The sequence below is a fragment of the Dryobates pubescens genome, chromosome 2 (assembly GCF_014839835.1).
Source record: "Dryobates pubescens isolate bDryPub1 chromosome 2, bDryPub1.pri, whole genome shotgun sequence".
NCBI classification, from domain to species: domain Eukaryota; kingdom Metazoa; phylum Chordata; class Aves; order Piciformes; family Picidae; genus Dryobates; species Dryobates pubescens.
Window position 1 is genome coordinate 53,258,604 of NC_071613.1, and position 22,361 is coordinate 53,280,964.

The 22,361-nt window shown below is 47.1% G+C and overlaps 1 protein-coding gene across 1 annotated transcript in view; it reads right to left on the minus strand.

The window, feature by feature from the left end:
* Window positions 1-4,611: 4,611 nt before the first annotated feature.
* The window catches only part of KIF5C (kinesin family member 5C), a 106,101-nt gene continuing 88,351 nt past the window's right edge, over window positions 4,612-22,361 (minus strand). Inside the window, exons 20-26 of the mRNA XM_054177651.1 lie at window positions 21,834-21,935; window positions 21,172-21,232; window positions 18,864-18,935; window positions 18,197-18,301; window positions 15,218-15,434; window positions 14,126-14,239; window positions 4,612-6,221 (exon numbers count right to left, since the gene is read on the minus strand). Coding sequence (XP_054033626.1) covers window positions 14,133-14,239; window positions 15,218-15,434; window positions 18,197-18,301; window positions 18,864-18,935; window positions 21,172-21,232; window positions 21,834-21,935 — 664 coding nt within the window. The 3' untranslated portion in view covers window positions 4,612-6,221; window positions 14,126-14,132. The remainder of the gene's footprint in view (window positions 6,222-14,125; window positions 14,240-15,217; window positions 15,435-18,196; window positions 18,302-18,863; window positions 18,936-21,171; window positions 21,233-21,833; window positions 21,936-22,361) is intronic.

The window sequence follows — 22,361 nt, forward strand, 5'->3', positions numbered from 1 at the left end:
CTTTCCTACTGCAGTTCTGGACTGCAAGAGATTGGCATTGCTGAGTAGAAAAGTCATGACCTGACTGAGAAATGCCCAATGATAATCGCTGAAAATAAGCTTTTTAAAGCTCCTGGCTTAGGGGAGGAGGCAGGGATGCTGAAGGTTGTTGCCAGGTGGGTGTTGGTCTCTTCTCCCAGGCAACCAGCACCAGAACAAGAGCTGGTACCAGGGGAGGTTTAGGCTCTAAGTGAGGAGAAAGTTCTTCCCAGAAAGAGTAATTGGCCATTGGAATGTGCTGCCCAGGGAGGTGGTGGAGTCACCGTCCCGGGAGGTGTTGAAAAAAGGATTGGATGTGGCACTTGGAGCCATGGTTTAGTTGTCGGGAAGTGTTGGGTAATAGGTTGGACTTGATGATCTCTGAGGTCTTTTCCAACCTGGTTGATTCTGTGAGCTCCATTACATTGTGAGTGTGACACTGGTATAAAACCAGAAACGCATGCAGAGGGGAAGTAGAGGAGTCTCCCTGCCACCCTCCAGGCTGCTCAGAAAGAGCAGGAAGGAAAAATATTTCCATGGAGAGGTAGCAGAGAAGGTAAAATTATTGAACTCAAAACAAAGAATAATCCTCCGTGAGTCACCTGAGCCTTTTGATTCCTTTCTACACATCCAGAGGCAGTGGCCTCGGGCCTGGCCTCCAGCAGGCTGCCACCAAAGGGCTCCCTCCTAGGTGTGGTGGGCAGGGTGCTCCAGGCCAGCGCTGCCGTAGCTCCGTGTCACACAACACGCACACCGCAAAGTTTAGTTGAGGTTTATTTCTGCTTTCCACTGTAACGGTTGTCGAATGATACATCATGCAGTCTGCCAGCGTATCCATCCGCCTCTCAGACAGCTTGAGAAGGAAGATAAAAGACTTTATCTCCACAGGACAGGGGAAGGAGGGCCGGGGGGCTGCTATCAAGAGTTTAATACATCTCAGCATCGTTTGATGCAATGGCAAAAAAATTTCCCCTTGTTACCAGCACAACGTCTCCAACCATTTATTAAGTAGGGTTTTTTTTTGTTCTTGTTCCTAAATTGAACACTACTGTAAAGATACATAGAGCCCAGAGAGTACACATCTGCAGTACACGTTACACACTTTACAAACTAGACAGGTATAAATCTACAGAATGCCTCAACCCCCGTGGCTCTCCCACAACAGAAAGTGTTGCCATGGCCAAGCTGGTGAGAGCGAGCGAGGAGCCGGTGGAGCGGTGGTTCCATCCCGCACAGCGGATGTTCTCCAGTGCACTTGGCAGTTCAGACAGGCACAGTGAAGACAAAAGTCAAAGCAAGGGTGGACTGAGATTATCCTGACAGCTTATTTTTCGTCCCAGTCCCAGCTGAGATGTACCTCACTCGTGAGATGAGGTCGTTCTTCCCTAAGGGAAAGCGGAGGAGGCCTTTTCCTCTGAGGCCTGCATCACCGTTTGTGTTAAACATCCGTTTATTAAACAATCTTGTTGGCTGACAGGTTGGACTTGATGATCTCTGAGGTCTTTTCCAACCTTATTGATTCTATGATTCTATTTCATGTATTTCCAAGCCTTACTTAGCGGAATTTCAGGCTTTATAAAATGACATTTAGAAGTTACTCATATAAGGTCAATTACCGGAGTACATTTGTGTGTGTGTGTGCGTGACTTGTTTTTTACCCTTCAGCATCTCCAGGATAATCCAACTCTCACCCTTGATGAGTTAAATACAAACTTCAAAATGCATCAGCTGAGATCTTTCCAGGTTCAAAACTTCCCTTGCTTTCGAGAAAACAAAGTTGATGAAACGTGAACTCAGGGACAAACACAAGATATTGGAACATATCCTTAAGAGACGCTCGAGAGAGCGGGCAAGACTCCTTTTAATTCCTAGCCAAAAGAACAATACGCACTTCGGCTCCGGCTGGAGGACGTCTCCCGTTTGCCAACGGTATTCCCACCAACATTTGTCCCATGCATGACCATTCCAGATGTGAAATTTCATTTGCCTCTACAAATCACAACTTTTCCAGTCGGCCTAGAATAAATACAACACAGCATTCAAAGAGCAAAGAAAGTAAAGACAGCGGCGAGAGGTGGGAACAGCAGAGGACAGGGTTAGATCTCTGCGGAGCAGACGTGTGGGGTTCCATTTCTAGGTATAAAATGTGTGAGACTTAAAAATGGTACAAAAGTTGAATATACAATATGCAATACAAACTGAAGTTGCCTAATTGAACTAGGCTTACAAACCAAGAATCTACATCTAAGCAGAGTAAGTTCAACTGACAACAATCTCCAATCGAGCGAATCTCTTCCGTAGTTTGAGAATGCCTGAGGCATCTTTGTCAGCATTTCAGGTTTAGAAAGTCCTCCACAGCCTTGATGGCAAAGTTAACTTGGAGCCCCTTGCATTATTTCAGCTAGGTGAACTGACTGGCTGATCAGCACTAGCACAATTAAGAGATGTCAAAGCTAACTTATTACTCAAGCTGAAGAGAGCTGTCTAAGCCACCACACATAACCGAGGGTGATGCCGTGAGGAACTTCATACATTTATTTGAAGCTAATGCTGCATCCACAAGAAATTTCCATCTACAATATACTTCCATACTGAACTTTGAGACAGAGCAAAGGTTTTACTACAGTACAAAAAAAGAGAATGGGAAAAAAAAAGAAACCAAATCTCTGACAGCAATTCAGCTTGCTTATCTTTTCCAAGATGACTCTCTTCAAACCAAAACAAGAGGATCATTAGCTGAGAGTCGAAATTTCAGCTCTGAACAGCTGGTGAGATAGCACAGAATAGCTCTGAACGAGTCGCTTTATTAAAGATTGCATATGGCAAGTTCACAGTTCGTTATTCATTTGTATTTCTGGTTTGTTTTCTGGCAGTGCACATGCACAGGAAGGAAGAAAGGAAGGAGAAAGGAAGAGAGAAAGAGAGAGAGAAAGAGAGAGAGAAAGAGAGAGAGAAAGAGAGAGAGAAAGAGAGAGAGAAAGAGAGAGAGAAAGAGAGAGAGAAAGAGAGAGAGAAAGAGAGAGAGAAAGAGAGAGAGAAAGAGAGAGAGAAAGAGAGAGAGAAAGAGAGAGAGAAAGAGAGAGAGAAAGAGAGAGAGAAAGAGAGAGAGAAAGAGAGAGAGAAAGAGAGAGAGAAAGAGAGAGAGAAAGAGAGAGAGAAAGAGAGAGAGAAAGAGAGAGAGAAAGAGAGAGAGAAAGAGAGAGAGAAAGAAGGGGAGAAAGAAGGGGAGAAAGAAGGGGAGAAAGAAGGGGAGAAAGAAGGGGAGAAAGAAGGAAGGGGAGAAAGAAGGAAGGGGAGAAAGAAGGAAGGGGAGAAAGAAGGAAGGGGAGAAAGAAGGAAGGGGAGAAAGAAGGAAGGGGAGAAAGAAGGAAGGGGAGAAAGAAGGAAGGGGAGAAAGAAGGAAGGGGAGAAAGAAGGAAGGGGAGAAAGAAGGAAGGGGAGAAAGAAGGAAGGGGAGAAAGAAGGAAGGGGAGAAAGAAGGAAGGGGAGAAAGAAGGAAGGGGAGAAAGAAGGAAGGGGAGAAAGAAGGAAGGGGAGAAAGAAGGAAGGGGAGAAAGAAGGAAGGGGAGAAAGAAGGAAGGGGAGAAAGAAGGAAGGGGAGAAAGAAGGAAGGGGAGAAAGAAGGAAGGGGAGAAAGAAGGAAGGGGAGAAAGAAGGAAGGGGAGAAAGAAGGAAGGGGAGAAAGAAGGAAGGGGAGAAAGAAGGAAGGGGAGAAAGAAGGAAGGGGAGAAAGAAGGAAGGGGAGAAAGAAGGAAGGGGAGAAAGAAGGAAGGGAGAAAGAAGGAAGGGGAGAAAGAAGGAAGGGGAGAAAGAAGGAAGGGGAGAAAGAAGGAAGGGGAGAAAGAAGGAAGGGGAGAAAGAAGGAAGGGGAGAAAGAAGGAAGGGGAGAAAGAAGGAAGGGGAGAAAGAAGGAAGGGGAGAAAGAAGGAAGGGGAGAAAGAAGGAAGGGGAGAAAGAAGGAAGGGGAGAAAGAAGGAAGGGGAGAAAGAAGGAAGGGGAGAAAGAAGGAAGGGGAGAAAGAAGGAAGGGGAGAAAGAAGGAAGGGGAGAAAGAAGGAAGGGGAGAGAAGGAAGGGGAGAAAGAAGGAAGGGGAGAAAGAAGGAAGGGGAGAAAGAAGGAAGGGGAGAAAGAAGGAAGGGGAGAAAGAAGGAAGGGGAGAAAGAAGGAAGGGGAGAAAGAAGGAAGGGGAGAAAGAAGGAAGGGGAGAAAGAAGGAAGGGGAGAAAGAAGGAAGGGGAGAAAGAAGGAAGGGGAGAAAGAAGGAAGGGGAGAAAGAAGGAAGGGGAGAAAGCAAGAGAAAGAGAAAGCAAGAAAGCAAGAAAGAAAGAAAAAGAAAGAAAGAAAGAAAGAGAAAGATAGGAAAGAAAGGAAAGAGAAAGGAAGAAAGAAAAGGAAGAAAAGAAAAGAGCAAACTTTGGAAAATACAAAATAAATACATGCAAATTTGCAAGTTCATTAAATAGTTTTCTTGGTTTTAGCAAAATGCTCCCCCCAAATAGTGCAACATTAAAAAAATAAACCCAAAACACAGCAGTTAAATTAAGTCTGACCTGACTTTGCACAACCTAAATCATTTCAGTAGAAAACAAATAATAATAATAAATAAATACCCAAAGTCAATTCACCACCTTTCAAAAGGCTCTACGTGAACTAAGTAGTTCTACCTCTACTAACAAACACCTTCAGAAATTAAAAAAATCATTAAGAATCCATCTCAACCAGGAGCAAATGTCTGCAAAACAAGACCAGAGGGCTATGCTCGGCCCTAACCTTCCCGGAGTCGGCGCTCGGTGAAGCCGGCGTCGCGCTGCGCATCCCAGCGAGGAGGAGAGATGTGGCACAGAAGCGGTAGGCAGGCAGGAGGAAGGAGCAGGTTCTGCTGCCAAAGGAATGAATTCCAGCACGATTCCAGTGCCCCCTTGCTGAGAAGATGGAAACTTCCTGTCTGGCATGAAAGATCCAAGACAGGCGAGCGCTCTGGTCCTCACCTCCCTGCAGAAGCGTCCCTAGGGCGTTCTTTCCCTGGCAATATGCTCTCCACCTCCTAACCAATGGATTCCCAAATCTGCTCTGCAAAGGACAGATCGAGTGGACAACTCTCACCTCCTTTTGGACTCTCTCCATTGAACTTTTTTTCCAGTAGGGGCCGGGGTTTTTGGGGGGGGATTCTTTGTGTTTGTTGTTTCTTTGTTCTGGCAGGGGACTGTTCACACCTGCCTCTGAATTCCAGGGCAGACAGATTGGGGCTTGCCAAAGGCATGCGGGAAGGGGAAAGGGTTGGCTGGGGAGGGGGAGAGGGGGGATGCTTGTCAGCTCTTCCAAGACAAGATTTCCACAGCATTCTGAAAGCCTTCAAAATTCCATACAGAACAATAAACACATGGCTAGCCATCACACTCCAGGAAAACCCGCCACTGTAGGGAGGACTACAAGCAGATCAGATTTGAGCTTTAAGATAGGTCACACAGATATATTCATGTCACTACCAAAACTTCAAAACCTAGAGCTAGACTAACAGATTTCTCTGCATCCCGTTTGGATCTTTACCAGATACTGCAATCAAGGGGATTCTATACAGTCCAAAGAGAAGAGCTTCTTTTGTTTTTCTCTCCTTTTTTCCCTCCTCATCAGGATATTACAAGTGGTTCTTTGGGGAAATTTACCTCTGAAAATGTAAGCAGTTAAAATTAAAGCATATAGCAGCACATTCCCATCCCCTAAAAATATAAAACAATATGTATATTATACAGTAAATCAGTCATGACAGAGCACAATCACCTGCCTTTGGTGGCACTTGGTCATTGAGTAATCAATTCTTGGATGCCAGCAGTCAGGATTTACTGCTTTGCAACAGAGGACTCCGAGAAAAGCATCGATCAGAGTGCAGAAGCCCCAACCTAACGAGCGCCAAGGGGTCAAACGCGGTCGGTGAGAGATCCGGAGCGGCAGACTTGCTATCGGTACTTAGATGGTTAATGTTAAATACATTGTACAAGTATCTGTAGAAGAGTTGAGCTGGACACTTCTGTACACGTGGAGATCCTACGAAGCTCAAAAGACCTGGGACCGGTGCATTGCAGATGGCTGGAGGAAGCGCAGGAGGAACGGGGCGTGGGGCGGGTTGAAGAAGGGGCAGGGGGGAGGGGAGGAAAAAAAGAAACTAGTGACTTAATGACAGTCCTTAACATGCTAAGTGGAATTGACCTGTCAAAAGAGAGCAAGAAAGGTAATGAGAATTAGTGGATGCTGGAGATTAGAAAGCAGATATGCAAATCATAGAATAGGTTGGAAGGGACCTCAGTGATCATCGAATTCCAATGCCCCTGCCATGGGCAGGGACACCTTCCACTAGAGCAGCTCACTCAAGGCCTTGAGCAGCACCTTCAGGGAGGGGGCATCCACAACCTCCCTGGGTAACCTGTTCCAGTGTCTCACCACCCTCACTCTAAAGAATTTCTTCTTAATCTCCAGTCTAAATCTCCTCTCCTCCACGTTAAAGCCATTGCCCCTCAGCCTATCACTATGCTAAGCCACTCCTAAATCAACAGATATCCACACTTCACAGACACGTGGCAAACAAAGAGCCACCATAAGAGTGAGAAAATTAATCATGTAAAGCACCATTTCAGTCATCCATCAATTTGGGGCCTCAATTATTAAGTCCTCGAGAAGAATTCTGTCACATCTATCTTTAGTTCCCTGGCCATGAACTGGCACAGTTGTAACAAACTGCCTCCTACAAAATTCACTTTTTGCCATCTGCTTTGCCTGAACACATCCCTGAGCACTAAGCTTAGTGGTTTTTCCCCCCCCTGTCATCTCTCTGTTCCTTTAATGGCATTTTTCTCTCCACTGGTCAGCACTTGGAGATGCTGAAGAGCAGATGTGTACATATCTTAAACCACAAGTAATGAAACTAATGGCAGCTGAGTTTGGAAGCTTACTATAAAATAAAGGGATGATAAAATACAAATTCACAACAATCACAGAAGTGTTTCAGATGGACAAGACCTCTAAGATCATCCAGTCCAACCTCCTACCCAACACCTCCATGACCACTAGACCATGTCCCAAAGTGCCGTGGCCACATGTTTCTTGAGCATTTCCAGGGATGGGGACTCCACCACCTCCCTGGGCAGCCTGTTCCAATGCCTGACCAATCTTGCAGCAAAGGAATTGCTCCTCATCTCCAACCTAAACCTCCCCTGGCACAATTTCAGGCCATTTCCTCTCATTCTATCACCTGATACTAGGGAGAAGAGACTAACCCCCACCTCACTCCGACTGCCTTTCAGGGGTTGTGGAGAGCAATGAGGTCTCCCCTCAGCCTCCTCTCCTCCAGACTGAACAACCTCAGTTCCCTCAGCTGCTCAGACACAGAATGGTTTGACTTGGAAGGGACCTTTAAAGGCCATCTAGTCCAATCCCTCTGGAGTTCCACCTGTCTCCTGACAGAAGGATGCTTTCCTGATACACACACACAAATATATACCTAACCCAAGGATTTACAGAAATGTATTTGAATATTTTATACCCAATGTCCTCCTAACATATAATTTTAAAATATTACCATTGTATAAAACATAAATGCAAAGGAACCCCAGGGATCATTCACTCCAACCCCACCGCCATGGGCACGGACAGCTCTCAACTAGCCTCAGCTGCTCAAGGCCTCATCCAACCTGCCCTTGAACACTCCCAGGGAGGAGGCATCCACAACCTCCCTGGGCAGCCTGTTCCAGAGTCTCACCACCCTCATATTGAAGAACTTCCTCCTAAGATCCAGTCTAACCCTGCTCTCCCTCAGCTTCAAACCCTTTCCCCTTGTCCTGTCTATAGACACCCTCTGCAGCCTTCCTGTAGGATCCCTTCAGGTATTGGAATGTTGGTCTAGGGTCCCGCTGGGGACTTCTCCAGGCAGAATACCCCCAGCTCCCTCAGCCTATCCTCATAGCAGAGGTTCTCCAGCCCTTGGATCATCTTTGTGGCCCTCCTCTGGACTCACTCCCAACAGTTCTGTGTCTTTCTTCTGCTAGGGACACCAGAAAGTAAAGGGGCAGAACCACCTCTCTGGACCTGCTGGCCATGCTCCTCTTGATGCAGACATATTTCTCACTAATTTCAAAGTCATTCCAGCCAGAAGCAAAGTCCAAGGCACATCACCCAGCACAAAGATGATTTTCAGTTGATTATAAGACATTTGAAGAACAGACTTTGTGGGTGTGAATCTCCACCTCCCATAGCAGTTGCCTCACACATTTTGAGATCAGCTACTACAAAAATCAGCCTTACAGAGATGTTTTCCTCCTCTACAGTTACTTTAAAACCCCCCAAACCTCATCCATCTTCAACTTATATATAAAAATAAATAACTAAGGATGCATCAGTGTTTTTGAATGTACCCTAAATTAATGATGGCAGCTGTGGTTAGCTCCTAATTATCAGCCTTACTAAAAACCTTCAAGGAAAGCAGGAGGGTTATTCATTTCTGCATTTCCCTGGCTAGATTAACTATGGTCTGGCTAGATTAAAGGAAGTTATTCATCTTCCTGAGGGATGAGGAGGGTGCTGGGAACATACCAGAGGCTTTAGGATAAAGATGCAGAGAGCAGAGCCTGTTTGCACAGCACATTTCACAAGTCCAGAGCCCAGTCCAAGTTGCTTTAATGATTCAGGAGGTCGTGGTGGAGCCTCAGTGCAGCTGTTAGCATATCTGCACATCAGTCCTTTCCTTCTCTTGTGAAACGGGGGATTAGACAAGTTGGAGCAAATATTATCAGGGCAGGACAGGCAGATAACCAGCTTCCTTCAGATAGGAAACACAAAAGCACGCTCATCATCAAGGCTTCTGGCATTGGCCTGCCTGCCCAAGGCATCCAGGAAGCACCTGAGCATCCCCAGTATGCCCAGTTTACTCACAGGGCTGCCAGGAGCAGCAGCTGAGTCACTGAGAGAGGTGTTGAAAAAATGGTGACAGCAAAGCCAGAAGGTTGCAGACAGCACCTGAAGTGCTGTCCATCAAAGCCTCTCAAGTGTGGAATATTATCATCCATGCTTTCTCTGAGCACCAAGCTTAGCTGTCCCCCAGCTCTGCTAGTTACAGAATGGTATCAGAGAACTGGGGTGGGGGGTTGGAAGGGACCTCTGGAGATCATCCAGTCCAATCCCCCTGCAAGGATGACAAAAGCAGGGCTACTCACAGCAGCTTGAACAGGATCACAATGGCCAGGCAGGTTTGGAAGCTCTCCAGAGAAGGAGACTCCACAACCTCTCTGGGCAGCCTGCTCCAGGGCTCCAGCACCCTCACAACAAACAAGTTTCTCCTCATCTTCAGATGGAACTTCCTGGGTTCCAGTTTGTGCCCTTAAACCCTTGTCCTGGAGCTGAGCACCACTGACATTAGTCTGGCCCCAGCCTCTTGACTCCCCCACCTTTTAGCTCCTGCTGAGCATTGCTCAGATCCCCTCTCTGCCCTTCTCCCGGCTCAACAGCCCCAGGGCTCTCAGCCTTTCCTCCTCACAGAGATGCTGCAGTCTCCTCAGCATCTTTATAGCCTCCCCTGGACTCTCTCCAGTAACTCTGTGTCTCTCTTGAACTGGGGAGTCCAGAACTGGACTGAACACAGCAGATGTGGCCTCACCAGGGCAGAGTGGAAGGTGGGGAGAACCTCACTCAACCTGCTGGTCCCTCTGTTTCCCATGTGCAGGACCAGGTTAAGTCCAAGATGTAATCAAAGCAGACTCAAAGATGACCTCTGCTCCATCTTACATCAAGAGCTACAGAAGTGCAGCACCACTGTGGTTTTGGGTACCTTTAGGAAGTATTCCCATGGAGAGCTTGAAAGTTAACAGCATGTGCTCTGTAGCTGACCAGTTTCAAACACATCTGCAGCATAGACAGAGTGAGGAATTGTCTCTAAGAGATCTGCAGACACTCCTTGGCCTCCTGAGTCTCCCATGAAGCCAACTACTGCCAGTTAGCAATTTCAGGGCCACGTTTTATTAACACCCACATTCCTCCTTTCCCATCTGCTGCTGTTACTCATCAAAGGCTACGCGTTCTGGGGTGGAAATCATCTCCTTACATCATACACATTGGCAACGTGGCCCAAACTGGGCCACGGCTCAGCTTTGTCCTGATGAACCTCCCAGTCTTGCCCAGCTCTGCAGAGGAAATGAACTTGATCAAACCAGCAAAAGCAATCCTGGCTGCTGGGTCAATAAATCATCCCCACTGACCAGTTTAACAGCAGAAAGTGTCTGTTATCTTTGCTGTGAATGATGAATGAGCCAAAGATAAATCACCCCTCATCCTGGTACAAGATCTTCATTCCAGACAGAGGGTTTGGCACTTGACAGCAGACATAGGGATAGAAACCCCACCTTTATCTTACTGATGTTAAATGAATAATAAAGACAATTCTGTTCCAGTTCTGATGGTATAGAAGTGTGCACAGTGCAGCCCTAGAGAGCACAGAGATGTTTCCATGATCTTATGGAAATCATCTGTATCAAGCGTTCCCTGCACAAGCAGCATCTTTACTAACACCCTTACTCAGGGTTTCATCCAACCAGCTCAGAATTCAGATTGCTCTGATGCTCCCAAGATCATTTGGCAGCCAAACAGTTGCAGTCTGCCAATTATCTTCTTACCTAAAGGAGCATTATTGGTGAGAACTGATCTTCTCTCATCACTGCTCACTCCTAGTTTACTACATCTTCAAGACATCTTTCTAGATGTGTGCAAAAAAAACCTAGAAATTGACTGAGTTGGATGTTAGGAAGAATTCCTTTACTGAAAGAGTGGTCAGGCATTGGAACAGGCTGCCCAGGGAGGTGGTGGAGTCACCATCCCCAGAGGTGTTCCAGAAACCTGTGGCCATGGCACTTTGGGACACGGTCTAGTGGTCATGGAGCTGTTGGGTAGAAGGTTGGATTTGATGATCTTAGAGGTCTTTTCCAATCTGAATGATTCTATGAGTTTGAAAAACAATTATAAAGCCAACAGTATGAAGTAGTAACAATCATAGAATAAAATCACAAAGTGTCTTGAGGTGGAAGGGACCCACAAGGGGCATTGAGTCCACCTCCCAAGACATTTGAAACTGTTGCTGTACATAGAATGCATGATGCCCAGTACAGCTGGACCTTAGACTCCCATCTCAAACAGTAAGGAAAGCAGATCAATGAAAAACATAAAAGAGCTGTACTGACAGTGAGGAAAAACCCCACATACACATTTTACATGGCTTCATTCCAACCACTGGGAAAAGACACCAAGCCCCACCTGGCTCCAACTTCCTCTCAGGGAGTTTTAGAGAACAAGGAGGTCAGCCCCTCAGCTTTCTCTTCTCCAGACTTCTCCAGTTCCCTCAGCTGCCCCTCACAAGACTTGTGCTCTAGACCTTTCACCATTTTTGTTGCCTTTCTCTGGACAAGCTCCAGCCCTTCAATGTCTTTCTTGGTGTGAGTGGCCCCCAAACCAATGACAGTATTTGAGTGCTGAGTTCAGGGCAATCTTTGCTTGTTCACTTGACATGTGCCTATACCTAATGTGTGGCCTGGTTGAGTGACAGCTTCACAGCAGGTTGTATGTTAAAGGCTCTCCCAGTTGAGGCAAGTAGCAGCCCTTTTACCCCACAGAGCAACTCTCCTGCTGGATGCTTGGAAAGATCTGACACGCCCCTGCATCCCACTCTTCCCTCTGCCCTTCCACAGAGGTGGGAATGCAGTGAAACAGACAGAGGCTATGAGGCTTGCGAGATGGAAAAACCAATTTCACTTCAGAAGGAGCTAATGCACAGAAACCACCTAGCAAAGACTTGCCCTAATTCATCCACAGCGAAAATATGTTGCTTGTAGCTACAGGGCTGATGGAAAACACAATGCAGAGAAACAATCTGCACAACACAATAACAGCTTGAGCGCGACGTGATGGATGGTTTGCATGCATGCATGACACAAAACATTCTCCAAATAAAAGGAAAAGAGAAGGGGGAGAAAGGAAAAAAAGAGCCAAGAATGTTAAGTGCCTAAAGGAAACCACATACTATCAGAAGAGAGTCATAAGACAAAATTAATCCTCAAGGAGGGAAAAATGCCAAACTTGGAGGGACGACTTAACACTCCACTGGCTGCTTTTCACAGCCAGTCACCACCACCCAAACCTCAATGTAAAGTTATCATCTAAAATACCAGCAGATGTTAAAATATCTCTGAAATGATGAGTGTTTCAAGAAATAAAGCTGAGGGAAGGGTACATGAAGCAGTTTCATGACAACAGAACTGTGACCAGCAGGACAGGGGAGGTGATTCTGCCCCTCTGCTCTCGTGAGACCCCACCTGCAGCACTGCGTCCAGTTCTGGTGACCCCCAACCCAAGAAGGACATGGAGCTGCTGGGGCAAGGCCAGAGGAGGCCATGAAGATGATCAGAGAGCTGGAGAATCTCCCCTATGGGGACAGGCTGGGAGAGTTGGGGCTGTTCAGGCTGGAGAAGAGAAAGCTAGGGAAAGACCTTATAGCAACCTTTCAGTACCTGAAAAGGGCCTACAAGAAAGCTGGGAAGGGACTTTTGACAAGGGCTTGTAGTGATAGGATGAGAGGCAATGGAAGAGCTGGAAGAGGGGAGATTGAGACTGGAGATTAGGAAGAAATTCTTTCCAATGAGGGTGGGGAGACACTGGAACAGGTTGCCTGGGGAGGCTGTGGATGCCTCCTCCATGAAAGTTCCAAGGTCAGGTTGGATGAGGCCTTGGGCAAGCTGGGCAAGTGGAAGGTGTCCCTGCCCATGGCAGGGGGTTGGAACCAGATGATCCCTTCCAACCCAACCCATTCTATGAACCTATGACAATATGCAGCTCATCTTCCCAGGATGACATTTTTGCTTAGGAGAAACCCTTAAACCCTTGCAAGTAATGTACAAGATTGACTTTTTCTTTCCCCCTCCCTGAAGAGAACCAAATAAGAGCACAAACCCAAAAGAAACCCACATAAAATGTGCTAAATTGTGACACTCCAATTTGGAGAGCTCTGTGCTGCTGCCCCTCAGGGCTGTTCTACCCTCTGCTGGGTTACACCCGTCCTGGGGGGAGGGCTGTGAGAGCCTTGCTTCCCCCGGGGGACAAAAGAAACCTGATCCAGGTGAACAGAGAGGGACTTGGTTTCCCCCTCCCAGGAGGAGGGGTCCCCTGGGTCAAAGGTGGTCTGTTCCACTCCCCCTTCCTGTCCAGCAAGCCTATAAAAAGGAGGACACTGCTGCTATTTTCTCTCTTTCTTCTGCCTCGCCTGCTCGAGAGGACCAACAGCTGCAGCCAGGCTCCTGATTCTTCCATGTGGTCAGGCCTGACCTCTGCCTCCCGCACCCACGCTTCTCTAAAGGACTGAAATCCATGCACAGCCAGGGAAAGACAAGACCATCCAGGCTTGGTTTTGTGTATTTTCCTATTTGTCCTTATTCCTTACCCTTGTAAACCCTCCCTGTTACTGCTACACACATATATTTTGTTAAAAATTTTACTTCTCCTACTTCCAAACCGACTCCAGGTTAGTTTTGGTAGATTTCTCTCCTTCTCTTTTCCCCTACCCCTTTTTTTGCCTTTCTCTCCTTTCTCCTTATCAGGGAAAAGGAAAGGGGGGGCGGCGGGGGAGGAATTCTCAGTTTGCTACCATCTGAGCTCTTAAACTCCATATAAGGCTCAAAGCACTACATAGCCCTGTCCTGGGCTGGAATATCACAGCATGGAAACATATTTGTGTTACAGAAAGCAGAAAATGCCATTGGCAGCAGGCACCTCTCCGGCTCTATTTTTATGACACAAGTTTCACACCTCGACATGTGAATGTCAGTACAGATTTACCAGAGCAGTTGAGTTTATTAAAGCTAGGTTTAAATGATAAGTCATTAAAAGAAAAACTCTCAGCAGCAGCTTGCAAAGCATTTAACAAGGCACTCCTCAAGTTCCACCACCGAGCTATCACGGTGCAGTTATCAGCCAACAACTCCTACTACAACCAGAAACAAAATACTCTGTGTGTTGTAAGACGAGACTGCAATGGAAGAAAACTGGGTGAGCAGTGAAAGGAGATGAGTAAGTGACTCTGGACTTACTTCTCATCTATTTGGTGTTGTGGTAGTAGCTGGAGTTTGACATCCCTCCCCCTCGGATGGCGTGGACAGCCGTTGGAGAAGACGCTGGGTAATGACCGGGGCGGATGGGCTTGGCTGCAGAGTAGGAGGAGAAAACCAAAGAGGACATTCAGCTTTCGCACAAGGGTTTCTACCTCACCTTCTCCCCTAGCTTCCAAACAAAGAGCTGTGCTTGGCAGAGCAGTCTGTAATCCAGCTCTGCAGAACACAGCATTCCCTTACCTCAGCCAACAACAAATTCATCCATTTTCTGCTTCTGACGGAGCTGCTCAACCATCCCATGCACGCCCCTCACTGACTGTCTACACAACAGAGGGAAGCCATGACCCACTTGGTGGGCAGTGATGCGCTTTCTGTGTCCAATTTGACTGCTTATGTCATTCCAGAAGACGCTGAGGCAAAGCTGCCAAGGGCTTTCCACAGGAGGTAGCACACAGCAGGAAATACTGTGCACCGCCTAATTCTCTCCCAGGTTATAAGACACCACTATTAGCATCACCATCCACAACATTATCCTTCTGCCTTTGGAAGTGCAACAACTCGTTTCCAAAAGTGCCTTCTCTCAGGCGCCTTTTGGTTGGACACACACACACTTTCACATGACAGCCCCAGAAATGCACCGAGCCTCTGAAGAGTTTAGACTCTGCACAGCCCAAATTAAATCACAAGGAGGAGTAATCAAGGAGAAAGAGGGGAAGGGACAAGGGCCAGAAAGGCAAGGGAAGAATGAAAGCAAGGAGAGTACGTGGGGGAGGAGGAAGAAAGTGAGAGACTAATTTAAAGAGACAAGTTTTCAGGTCACTAGAAGGGCACACAAGCCCCATTATGCCATTTATTTAGGGACTGAAATCGCACTCCTTGATGACTTTAAACTTTAGGTGGGGCAGAAGAAGGGAAGCCTTTGAAGATTCTCCTCTGTGCAGCAGAGGAGAAGCAGCCCCTGCGGGTTGCCCTGCGCTGCTGCTTTCAAAGCTGGCTCTGTTCACAGACGAGCAAGCAGCCCAGCCATGAAGCATGTGAGCAGCCACTAAGCCTTTAGCTCCATGTCCTTACCAATCTGAGCAGAGTGTGCTCTCCGTGCCATGTTTTTGGCTCTCACAGCCTCCTTAATGCGATCCACCTCCTGCTGGTAGCGCTTGCGGTCCCGCATGGCGTTCTCCTTGGCCTCCTTCAGTGCACTCTCCAGGGCCTTAACTCTCTCTGCCGTAGCTCGAAGTCGTTTCTCCAGCTTAGGAAGCTCGCAACGAAGATCTGCATTATCACGTACCAGCTGGCAGGAAAGGAATGGCAGAAGTGGCCCCTGAGAAACCTTGCTGCATTCAACACACTGCCACAGATCTCATCCTGAAGGACAAGGCCTGCTAGCCCAGTTCAAGAGGGACAGGGATCTACTTGAGAGTGTCCAACAGAGGGCACCAAGGATGATGAAGGGACTGCAGCACTGTCTTATGAGGAAAGGCTCAGAGACCATGGGCTGTATAGGCTGGAGAGGAGAAGACTGAGAGGAGATCTAATAAATGTCTATAAATATCTGAGAGCTGGGTGCCAGGAAGGAAGGGACAGTCTCTACTCACTTGTGCCCTGTGATAGGACAAAGGGCAATGGATATAAACCACAGCACAGGAGCTTCCACCTCAACATGAGGAAGAACTTCTTTACTGTAAGGGTCACAGAGCACTGGAACAGGCTGCCCAGAGAGGTTGTGGGGTCTCTGTCTCTGGAGACCTTCAAGCCCTGTCTGGATGCATTCCTGTATGACCTGTGCTGGATTCTTTGGTCCTGCTCTGGCAAGGGGTTGGACTCGATGATCTTCAGAGGTCCCTTCCAACCCCTAACATCCTGTGATCTGGAGATGATGAATGTCCAGTGCTTATGGCATGCTCACCTGCTTGTTTCCTCTCAAGCATATCATGAAATCCCAAAATCCCAGCGTGGTGGGGATTGGAAGGGACCTCTGGAGACCATCCAACCCTGACAATTCTGTGATTCTGTGATTTTGCCTCTAGGTATCTTCTGAGATGTAGACTCCTAGTTGGTTTTGAGTAAATATAAGCTAATGAGAGCTATAAAAATCCATATCCCACACCCCCAGCAGATGTGTGAACTGAGTGCTGAAAAGGCAAACCAGGAAAAAGAAAAGCACTCCCAATGTGTCCCAATTTCCACACTCAGAAAGTAGGTCTCTAAACCATCTGTTCCCTGGGAATCATCAAACGCTGCACCTCAGCGGATGCTGGTCATGGTCCGGCGCTGCTCGCTGCTCTGGCACTCCCCAGGAATAAACAAAGCAGATCTCAGAGGGGTTTGTGCCTCACTAATAACAGCTGCAGAAAGCTGTGCTGGAGAATGCTATGTCACTATTCACAAATGAAATCAGAAGGGATTTTGTGCTGCACACCTGGGACGCAGCTCAGAAACACCGATATCTGACAAGAGGCTGGGTGAAGTAGGCACAGAATCACACAATTGTTTGGGTTGGAAAAGCCCTCTAAGATCACCCACTCCAACCATCAACCCAGCACCACCATGGCCATTAAACCATGTCCCAAATTGCCATGGCCACACGTTTCTTGAACACCTTCAGGTGACTCCACCACCTCCCTGGGCAGCCTGTTCCAATGCCTGAGCACTCCTGCAGGAAAGAAATGTCCAACCTCAACCTCCCCTGGTGCAACTGAAAGCCATTTGCTCTTGTCCTATCACCTGATACTAGGGAGAAGAGACCAACCCCCACCTCACTCCAACCTCCTTTCAGGAAGTTGTAGAGAGCAGTGAGGTCCCCTCCAGACCAAATGATCCCAGTTTGCTCAACCACTCCTCCTACGACTTGTTCTCCAGACCCATCCAGTTTTATCTGAGGGGCTTCTACCTAGACACATACACAGGCCATGGATATATACACACCTCCAGTAAGCATGCTACATATCCCCCATCTGCATAGCAGGGACCTAAGGGTGAAGGGCTCTCCATAGCTCTTAAGTCTCTAAACAGCAGAATTCCAAAGGAAATGGCAATTCCATGAAATAGGGGGGGGACAGAGATGGACATGCCCAGAAATAAGCAACCTCAGCATCTCAGGGTGGTAACAGCCCTGAAGCTGCACAGAAACTTTCTGTTTCTTTGCTTTCATACTCTGCTGGTTGACTCCACTCAAGTCACCTCCAAGGGTGCGAGTAAGCAGCTTTGGGCCAGGAGTGAAAACTGGGAATGCTCAATGCATCTAGAAACCAGCACACAAGGCAATGAAAGCCACTTTTATCTGGGCTTTATGCTCCAAGAGAGTGACAATTAGTGCTGCACAACTGCTAGGATCTTTTTTTCACAGAAGAAAACAAAATAATTAGCACTTCCAAAGAAGCAGTGGTGAGAGCAGCTCTGACACCAAGAATTGTAGTTGAAAACTATGGGCACCATTTCCTCAGGCAGTACATCTCATCCCAAATCACCCTTTTCGTAGAATCATAGAGTGGTTTGGCTTGGAAGGGACCCTCAAAGGTCATCCAGTCCCCCTCTGCTGTTAGTCCTTTTCTTTTTCTTTTTCTATTAAGGATGGAAGGAAGGAGGAAATCAGGGTTTCATAGTATGGTCTGGGTTGGTTCCATCCCTGTCCCACCCTGTTCCACCCCTGCCCTGTACCATGAGCAGGGACACCTTCCACTAGACCAAGTTGTTCCAAACCCTGTCCAACCTGGCTTTGAACAACTTCAGGGCAGCCTCTTCCAGTGCCTCACTACCCTCGCGGTGAAGAATTTCTTCCTTACATCTAAATCTCCCTCTTTTAGTTCAAACCATCCCCCCTTGTCCTGTCACAACAGGCCCTGCTCAGAAGTCTGTCCCCAGCTTTCTGATCAGCCCTTGAAGCACTGAAAGGCCCCCAGAAGGTCTCCCTGCAGCCTTCTCTTCTCCAGGCTGAACAAGCCCAGCTCTCTCAGCTTGACCTCACAGCAGAGGGCTTCCAGCCCTCCCAGCATTGCTGTGGCCGTGCTCCAACAGCTCCAGGGAAGGAGGGAAGGAATGAGGCAGAGCCCCTACCTGTTTGTGAACCTTTGTAAGCTGTTCCAGGTTGTTCTCAAGAAAGGAGATTTTCTGCTTCTGCGCAGCACTTCCACCACCATCATCACTGTCAAGTTCAACGCTCTGCACAGAGAGTTGCAGCATTCAGCAAGACCAGGCAGAAACTCAAGAGCAAACTTAGGTCTTTTGTGTATTTAAGCTTCCCAATGGCAGAAGAGTCTTCCAAAGTCCCAAATTAAGGAGAAGTTATTTTACTTGTTCATTTGCTGTTTAAGAGCCACATTCCCCGCTGCACAAAAACTAAACTATTCCTACTGAACCATTATGGTGAGCCCCTTAATAGGAAGATGAGAGATTTGAGCAAATTCAGGGCAGCCTAAGTCAGTGCAAGTGACTTATGAATCATTTCTGGTAGCCATTAATACCATCTGGTAGCCACTAATACCCTCTTGGAGCATTCTGTAACACAACTGAAGTGGATGGGTTTGTTTCGAGGACTTGTCCGTAGCAAATCAGGACCAAAGGAAAGCTAATAAACATCACAACAGTTTTAATCTTACCACTGAGGGTAACTGAAAAAAGACAACATCCCATTCTCTAACAACATGCACTAAAGGCTTCCAGCAAATCACAAGAACAGTGCAGAGAAGAGAAGATTCAGGGTTACAAGGGTCTCTCAGCTTACTTTCTTAACGCGGGTGGTAAGATCCTGGACAAACAGCTTGCGCAGGTTGTGAAGAGTCTGAAGTTCTCTTGCCTGCAAGACAAAACCAGTGAGGCATAGGAGATACTGGGGTGTAACAATTCTGCTCAGACTGGAGTTGGCAATATGACTTTGTTGTGGTTTATTTAGAAGCTGTCCCTGCCCACAGGTACATGCAGCTCACAGAAGGGCAGTGCCCACTATACCCCACTGAAGAGCTCCTGCACCTCCCAAGCTGCTCACCACACCAAAGCCACCTCTGAGAACACGTTGACTTTGTCTCAGGGTGTGGAGAAACAACAGCAGAAGGCTGAAGTCTCACAAACTGGCCATGGCCAATTCACACATACCTACTGGTATAAAAGAGCTCTGGATTCACTCTCCAATCAACTCACAGGCACTTAAGAGCTTTAAGAGCTTTTTAAATCCAGGTTTTCCCAGCTTTTTTGTATGCACATCAAGATCTCAGGCTCAGTAACACAATCACCTTACTCCAGACTGGAGGTGTGACCCAAGAAGGGGCAACCTGCACCTGCTCCCAGAAAGAAGGGAACAAGAAAGAAGGAATCCTTGTGCAGGAAAGACAACCTCATGCTGCACCAGAGCCATGCTGAAGGGATCTCCTTTTCCAAGCTGCTGAGAGCAACCTTAGCTTGGCCATTTTCTGCTTATCCACCCACAGACTGGAATGTTCAGTCTGGAGAGGAGAAGGCTCCGAAGAGACCTTATTGTGGCCTTCCAGTATCTGAAGGGGGCTACAAGAAAGCTGGGGAGGGACTTTTTAGGGTGTCAGTGAGTGATAGGACTGGGGGGAATGGAGCAAAACTAGCAATGGGTAGATTTAGATTGGATGTGAGGAAGAAGTTCTTCCCCATGAGGATGGTGAGAGCCTGGCACAGGTTGCCCAGGGAGGTGGTGGCAGCCTTCCTGGCCACAAGAGCACATTGCTGGCTCGTTATCTGTCCTCACATAGAATCATAGAATCAATAAGGTTGGAAAAGACCTCAGAGATCATCAAGTCCAACCTGTCACCCAACACCTCATGACTAATTAAACCATGGCTCCAAGTGCCACGTCCAATCCCTTTTTGAACACCTCCAGGGATGGAGACTCCACCACCTCCCTGGGCAGCACATTCCAATGGCCAATCTCTCTTGCTGGGAAGAACTTTCTCCTCACCTCCAGCCTAAACCTCCCCTGGCACAACTTGATATTGTGTCTTCTTGTTCTGGTGCTGGCTGCCTGGGAGAAGAGACCAACCCCCACCTGGCTACAACCTCCCTTCAGGGAGTTGTAGAGAGCAAGAAGGTCTCCCCTGAGCCTCCTCTTCTCCAGGCTAAGCAACCCCAGCTCCCTCAGCCTCTCCTCCCAGGGCTGTGCTCCAGACCCCTCCCCAGCTTTGTTGCCCTTCTCTGGACACATTCAAGTGTCTCAATGTCCTTCTTAAACATGAGTTTATTTTAGAATCATAGAATGGTTTGGGCTGGAAGGGATCTTCAAGATCCAGCCTCCCCTTGCACTAAACCAGGCTTGGGGAACCACTAGGAGCCAAACTCAAAGGACCCTAATATTTCAGCTTCGGTAACTAACTCCAGGTGATCCTGAGGCAACCTTAAACTTAAGTTTTTGAAGCATCACACAAAGGAGAAAATTCTGAGTTTGAGTTAACAGCCAGGTAACACTAGCAAGCACCACTGTGGGATGCTCCTAAACCAGCTGTAGCTTTGACCAGCTTCTGAGAGCTTTGAGAAAGCTCCTGTGTTTCACAGGCAGATTAAAATGCAGCTTCCAACAAAAGTGGGCAGCAAGCCACTGATGCTGACCATCACTGACTGCATGTTAAACACTGTATGCATACCCTGCAAGCTGTTACACTGCTCAGATCTGCATCCCCCAGCTAGCTACACTACTCAGCACCTTGGTTATTTCATAGAATCAATAAGGTTGGAAAAGACCTCAAAGATCATCGAGTCCAACCTCAGATGACTTAAGAGACCAAGGACAGCAAAATCAAGAGGATTGGTAGACTTGGTGGTGATACTTATTCACAAGAGGCTACAATAACAGTATTTCATCTTTAGGTCTACAATTCAATGCCATGATGGGGCAAAATGCACTAATTGAGCCTGTTATGGTAGAAATTGGTCACTTCCTTAGGCACAGATACAAGGGTTTGGTAATTACAGAATGGTTTGGATTGGAAGAGACCTTAAAAGATCCTCTAGTTCCAACCCCCCTGCCATAAGACACAGAGTAGAAAAAAGCTGGGTAAGGTGTAATTAAGACATACCACTGTTTCCTCCAGCCCCTTAAGGTCTTCTCTTGCTTGTTCCCTTTTATCATTAAGCAGTCTGGAAAGATCACAGCATCAAACACCAATCAAAATGTTGAAGTCACATAAATGAGAAGAGAATCAATGAACATTCACTTTGAGTAGAACATCTGCAGATGCAAGCAAACTGTGCATCTCCTTGCATCTGTAATTATGCTTTTGACTGTCCCAGATCTGCAGCTTTCTCACAGAGAATGGCTGAGCCACCACCTCCATTTTTCACTTCTTTTTCGGTGCCCAACTTCCAGAAAAGGCTTTTATTCAGATGTCTGATTTACTGCTTCAAAAGCCAGAATAGAAAACAACCACCCAGCCTCCCCAGATTCTTTGTTTGGTTGTGCTGTGAATTAAGGAATGGGGGATTTAGCTCTTGCTGTGACAGTTCATCAAATCAGAGCTCTGAAGAAATGGGGTTGGGCAAGTATCAAACCCACTATTGAAAAGCCTATGAGAGAAGGATAGGCAGTAAGTGGTGACTGGTGCTGCATGTTGGCTTGGTTACTGAAATGATACCCTAAAGTGGATATCCCACCACAAATTCCTCTCATTAGCACCTTTCCTGTGGACACATTAAGAGACACTCCATTGTTAGACACCAGATGACAAAACTGTTGACTTACATCAGCTTCTCCAGTTTCATTTCTCTTTCCTGGTCCTCAATTTTTAATTTATCATAATCAGCACTCAGTTTCTCTTGCTCCAGTTGCAGCTTCTGATTCATACTAGAATGAGAAAGAAAATGTCAGCACAGCTCAGTGCTGAGCCCCATTAACAAGGGTGGGTGACTCTCCATATAGAAAAGGGGGTTAGAGAAGAGGTAGTGAAGCTTTAACTCTCCACTGAAAAACCCTGAAAGAAATTGAGCATAAAGAATCTGAAGAACAATATTTCAGAGTACCAGAGAATTAAATTCATTGTCTTGCTTCCTTTATCTGAAAGGCCACAAACTCTTCTTGCAAGCTTTCTGTCCCACTTCCTCATGTTTCTCATTTTCCCTATCATTAGTCTTTGGCCACACAATAAACATGATGGAAGAATCAGGCTTGCCCAGATTTTATAAATGCTGACAGAAAGAGGAGTACAGCAGCAAAGAATTCTGCTTTCCAAGTGCTGGAGTGTCTGACTTCACAGAATAAAACTGCTGTGCC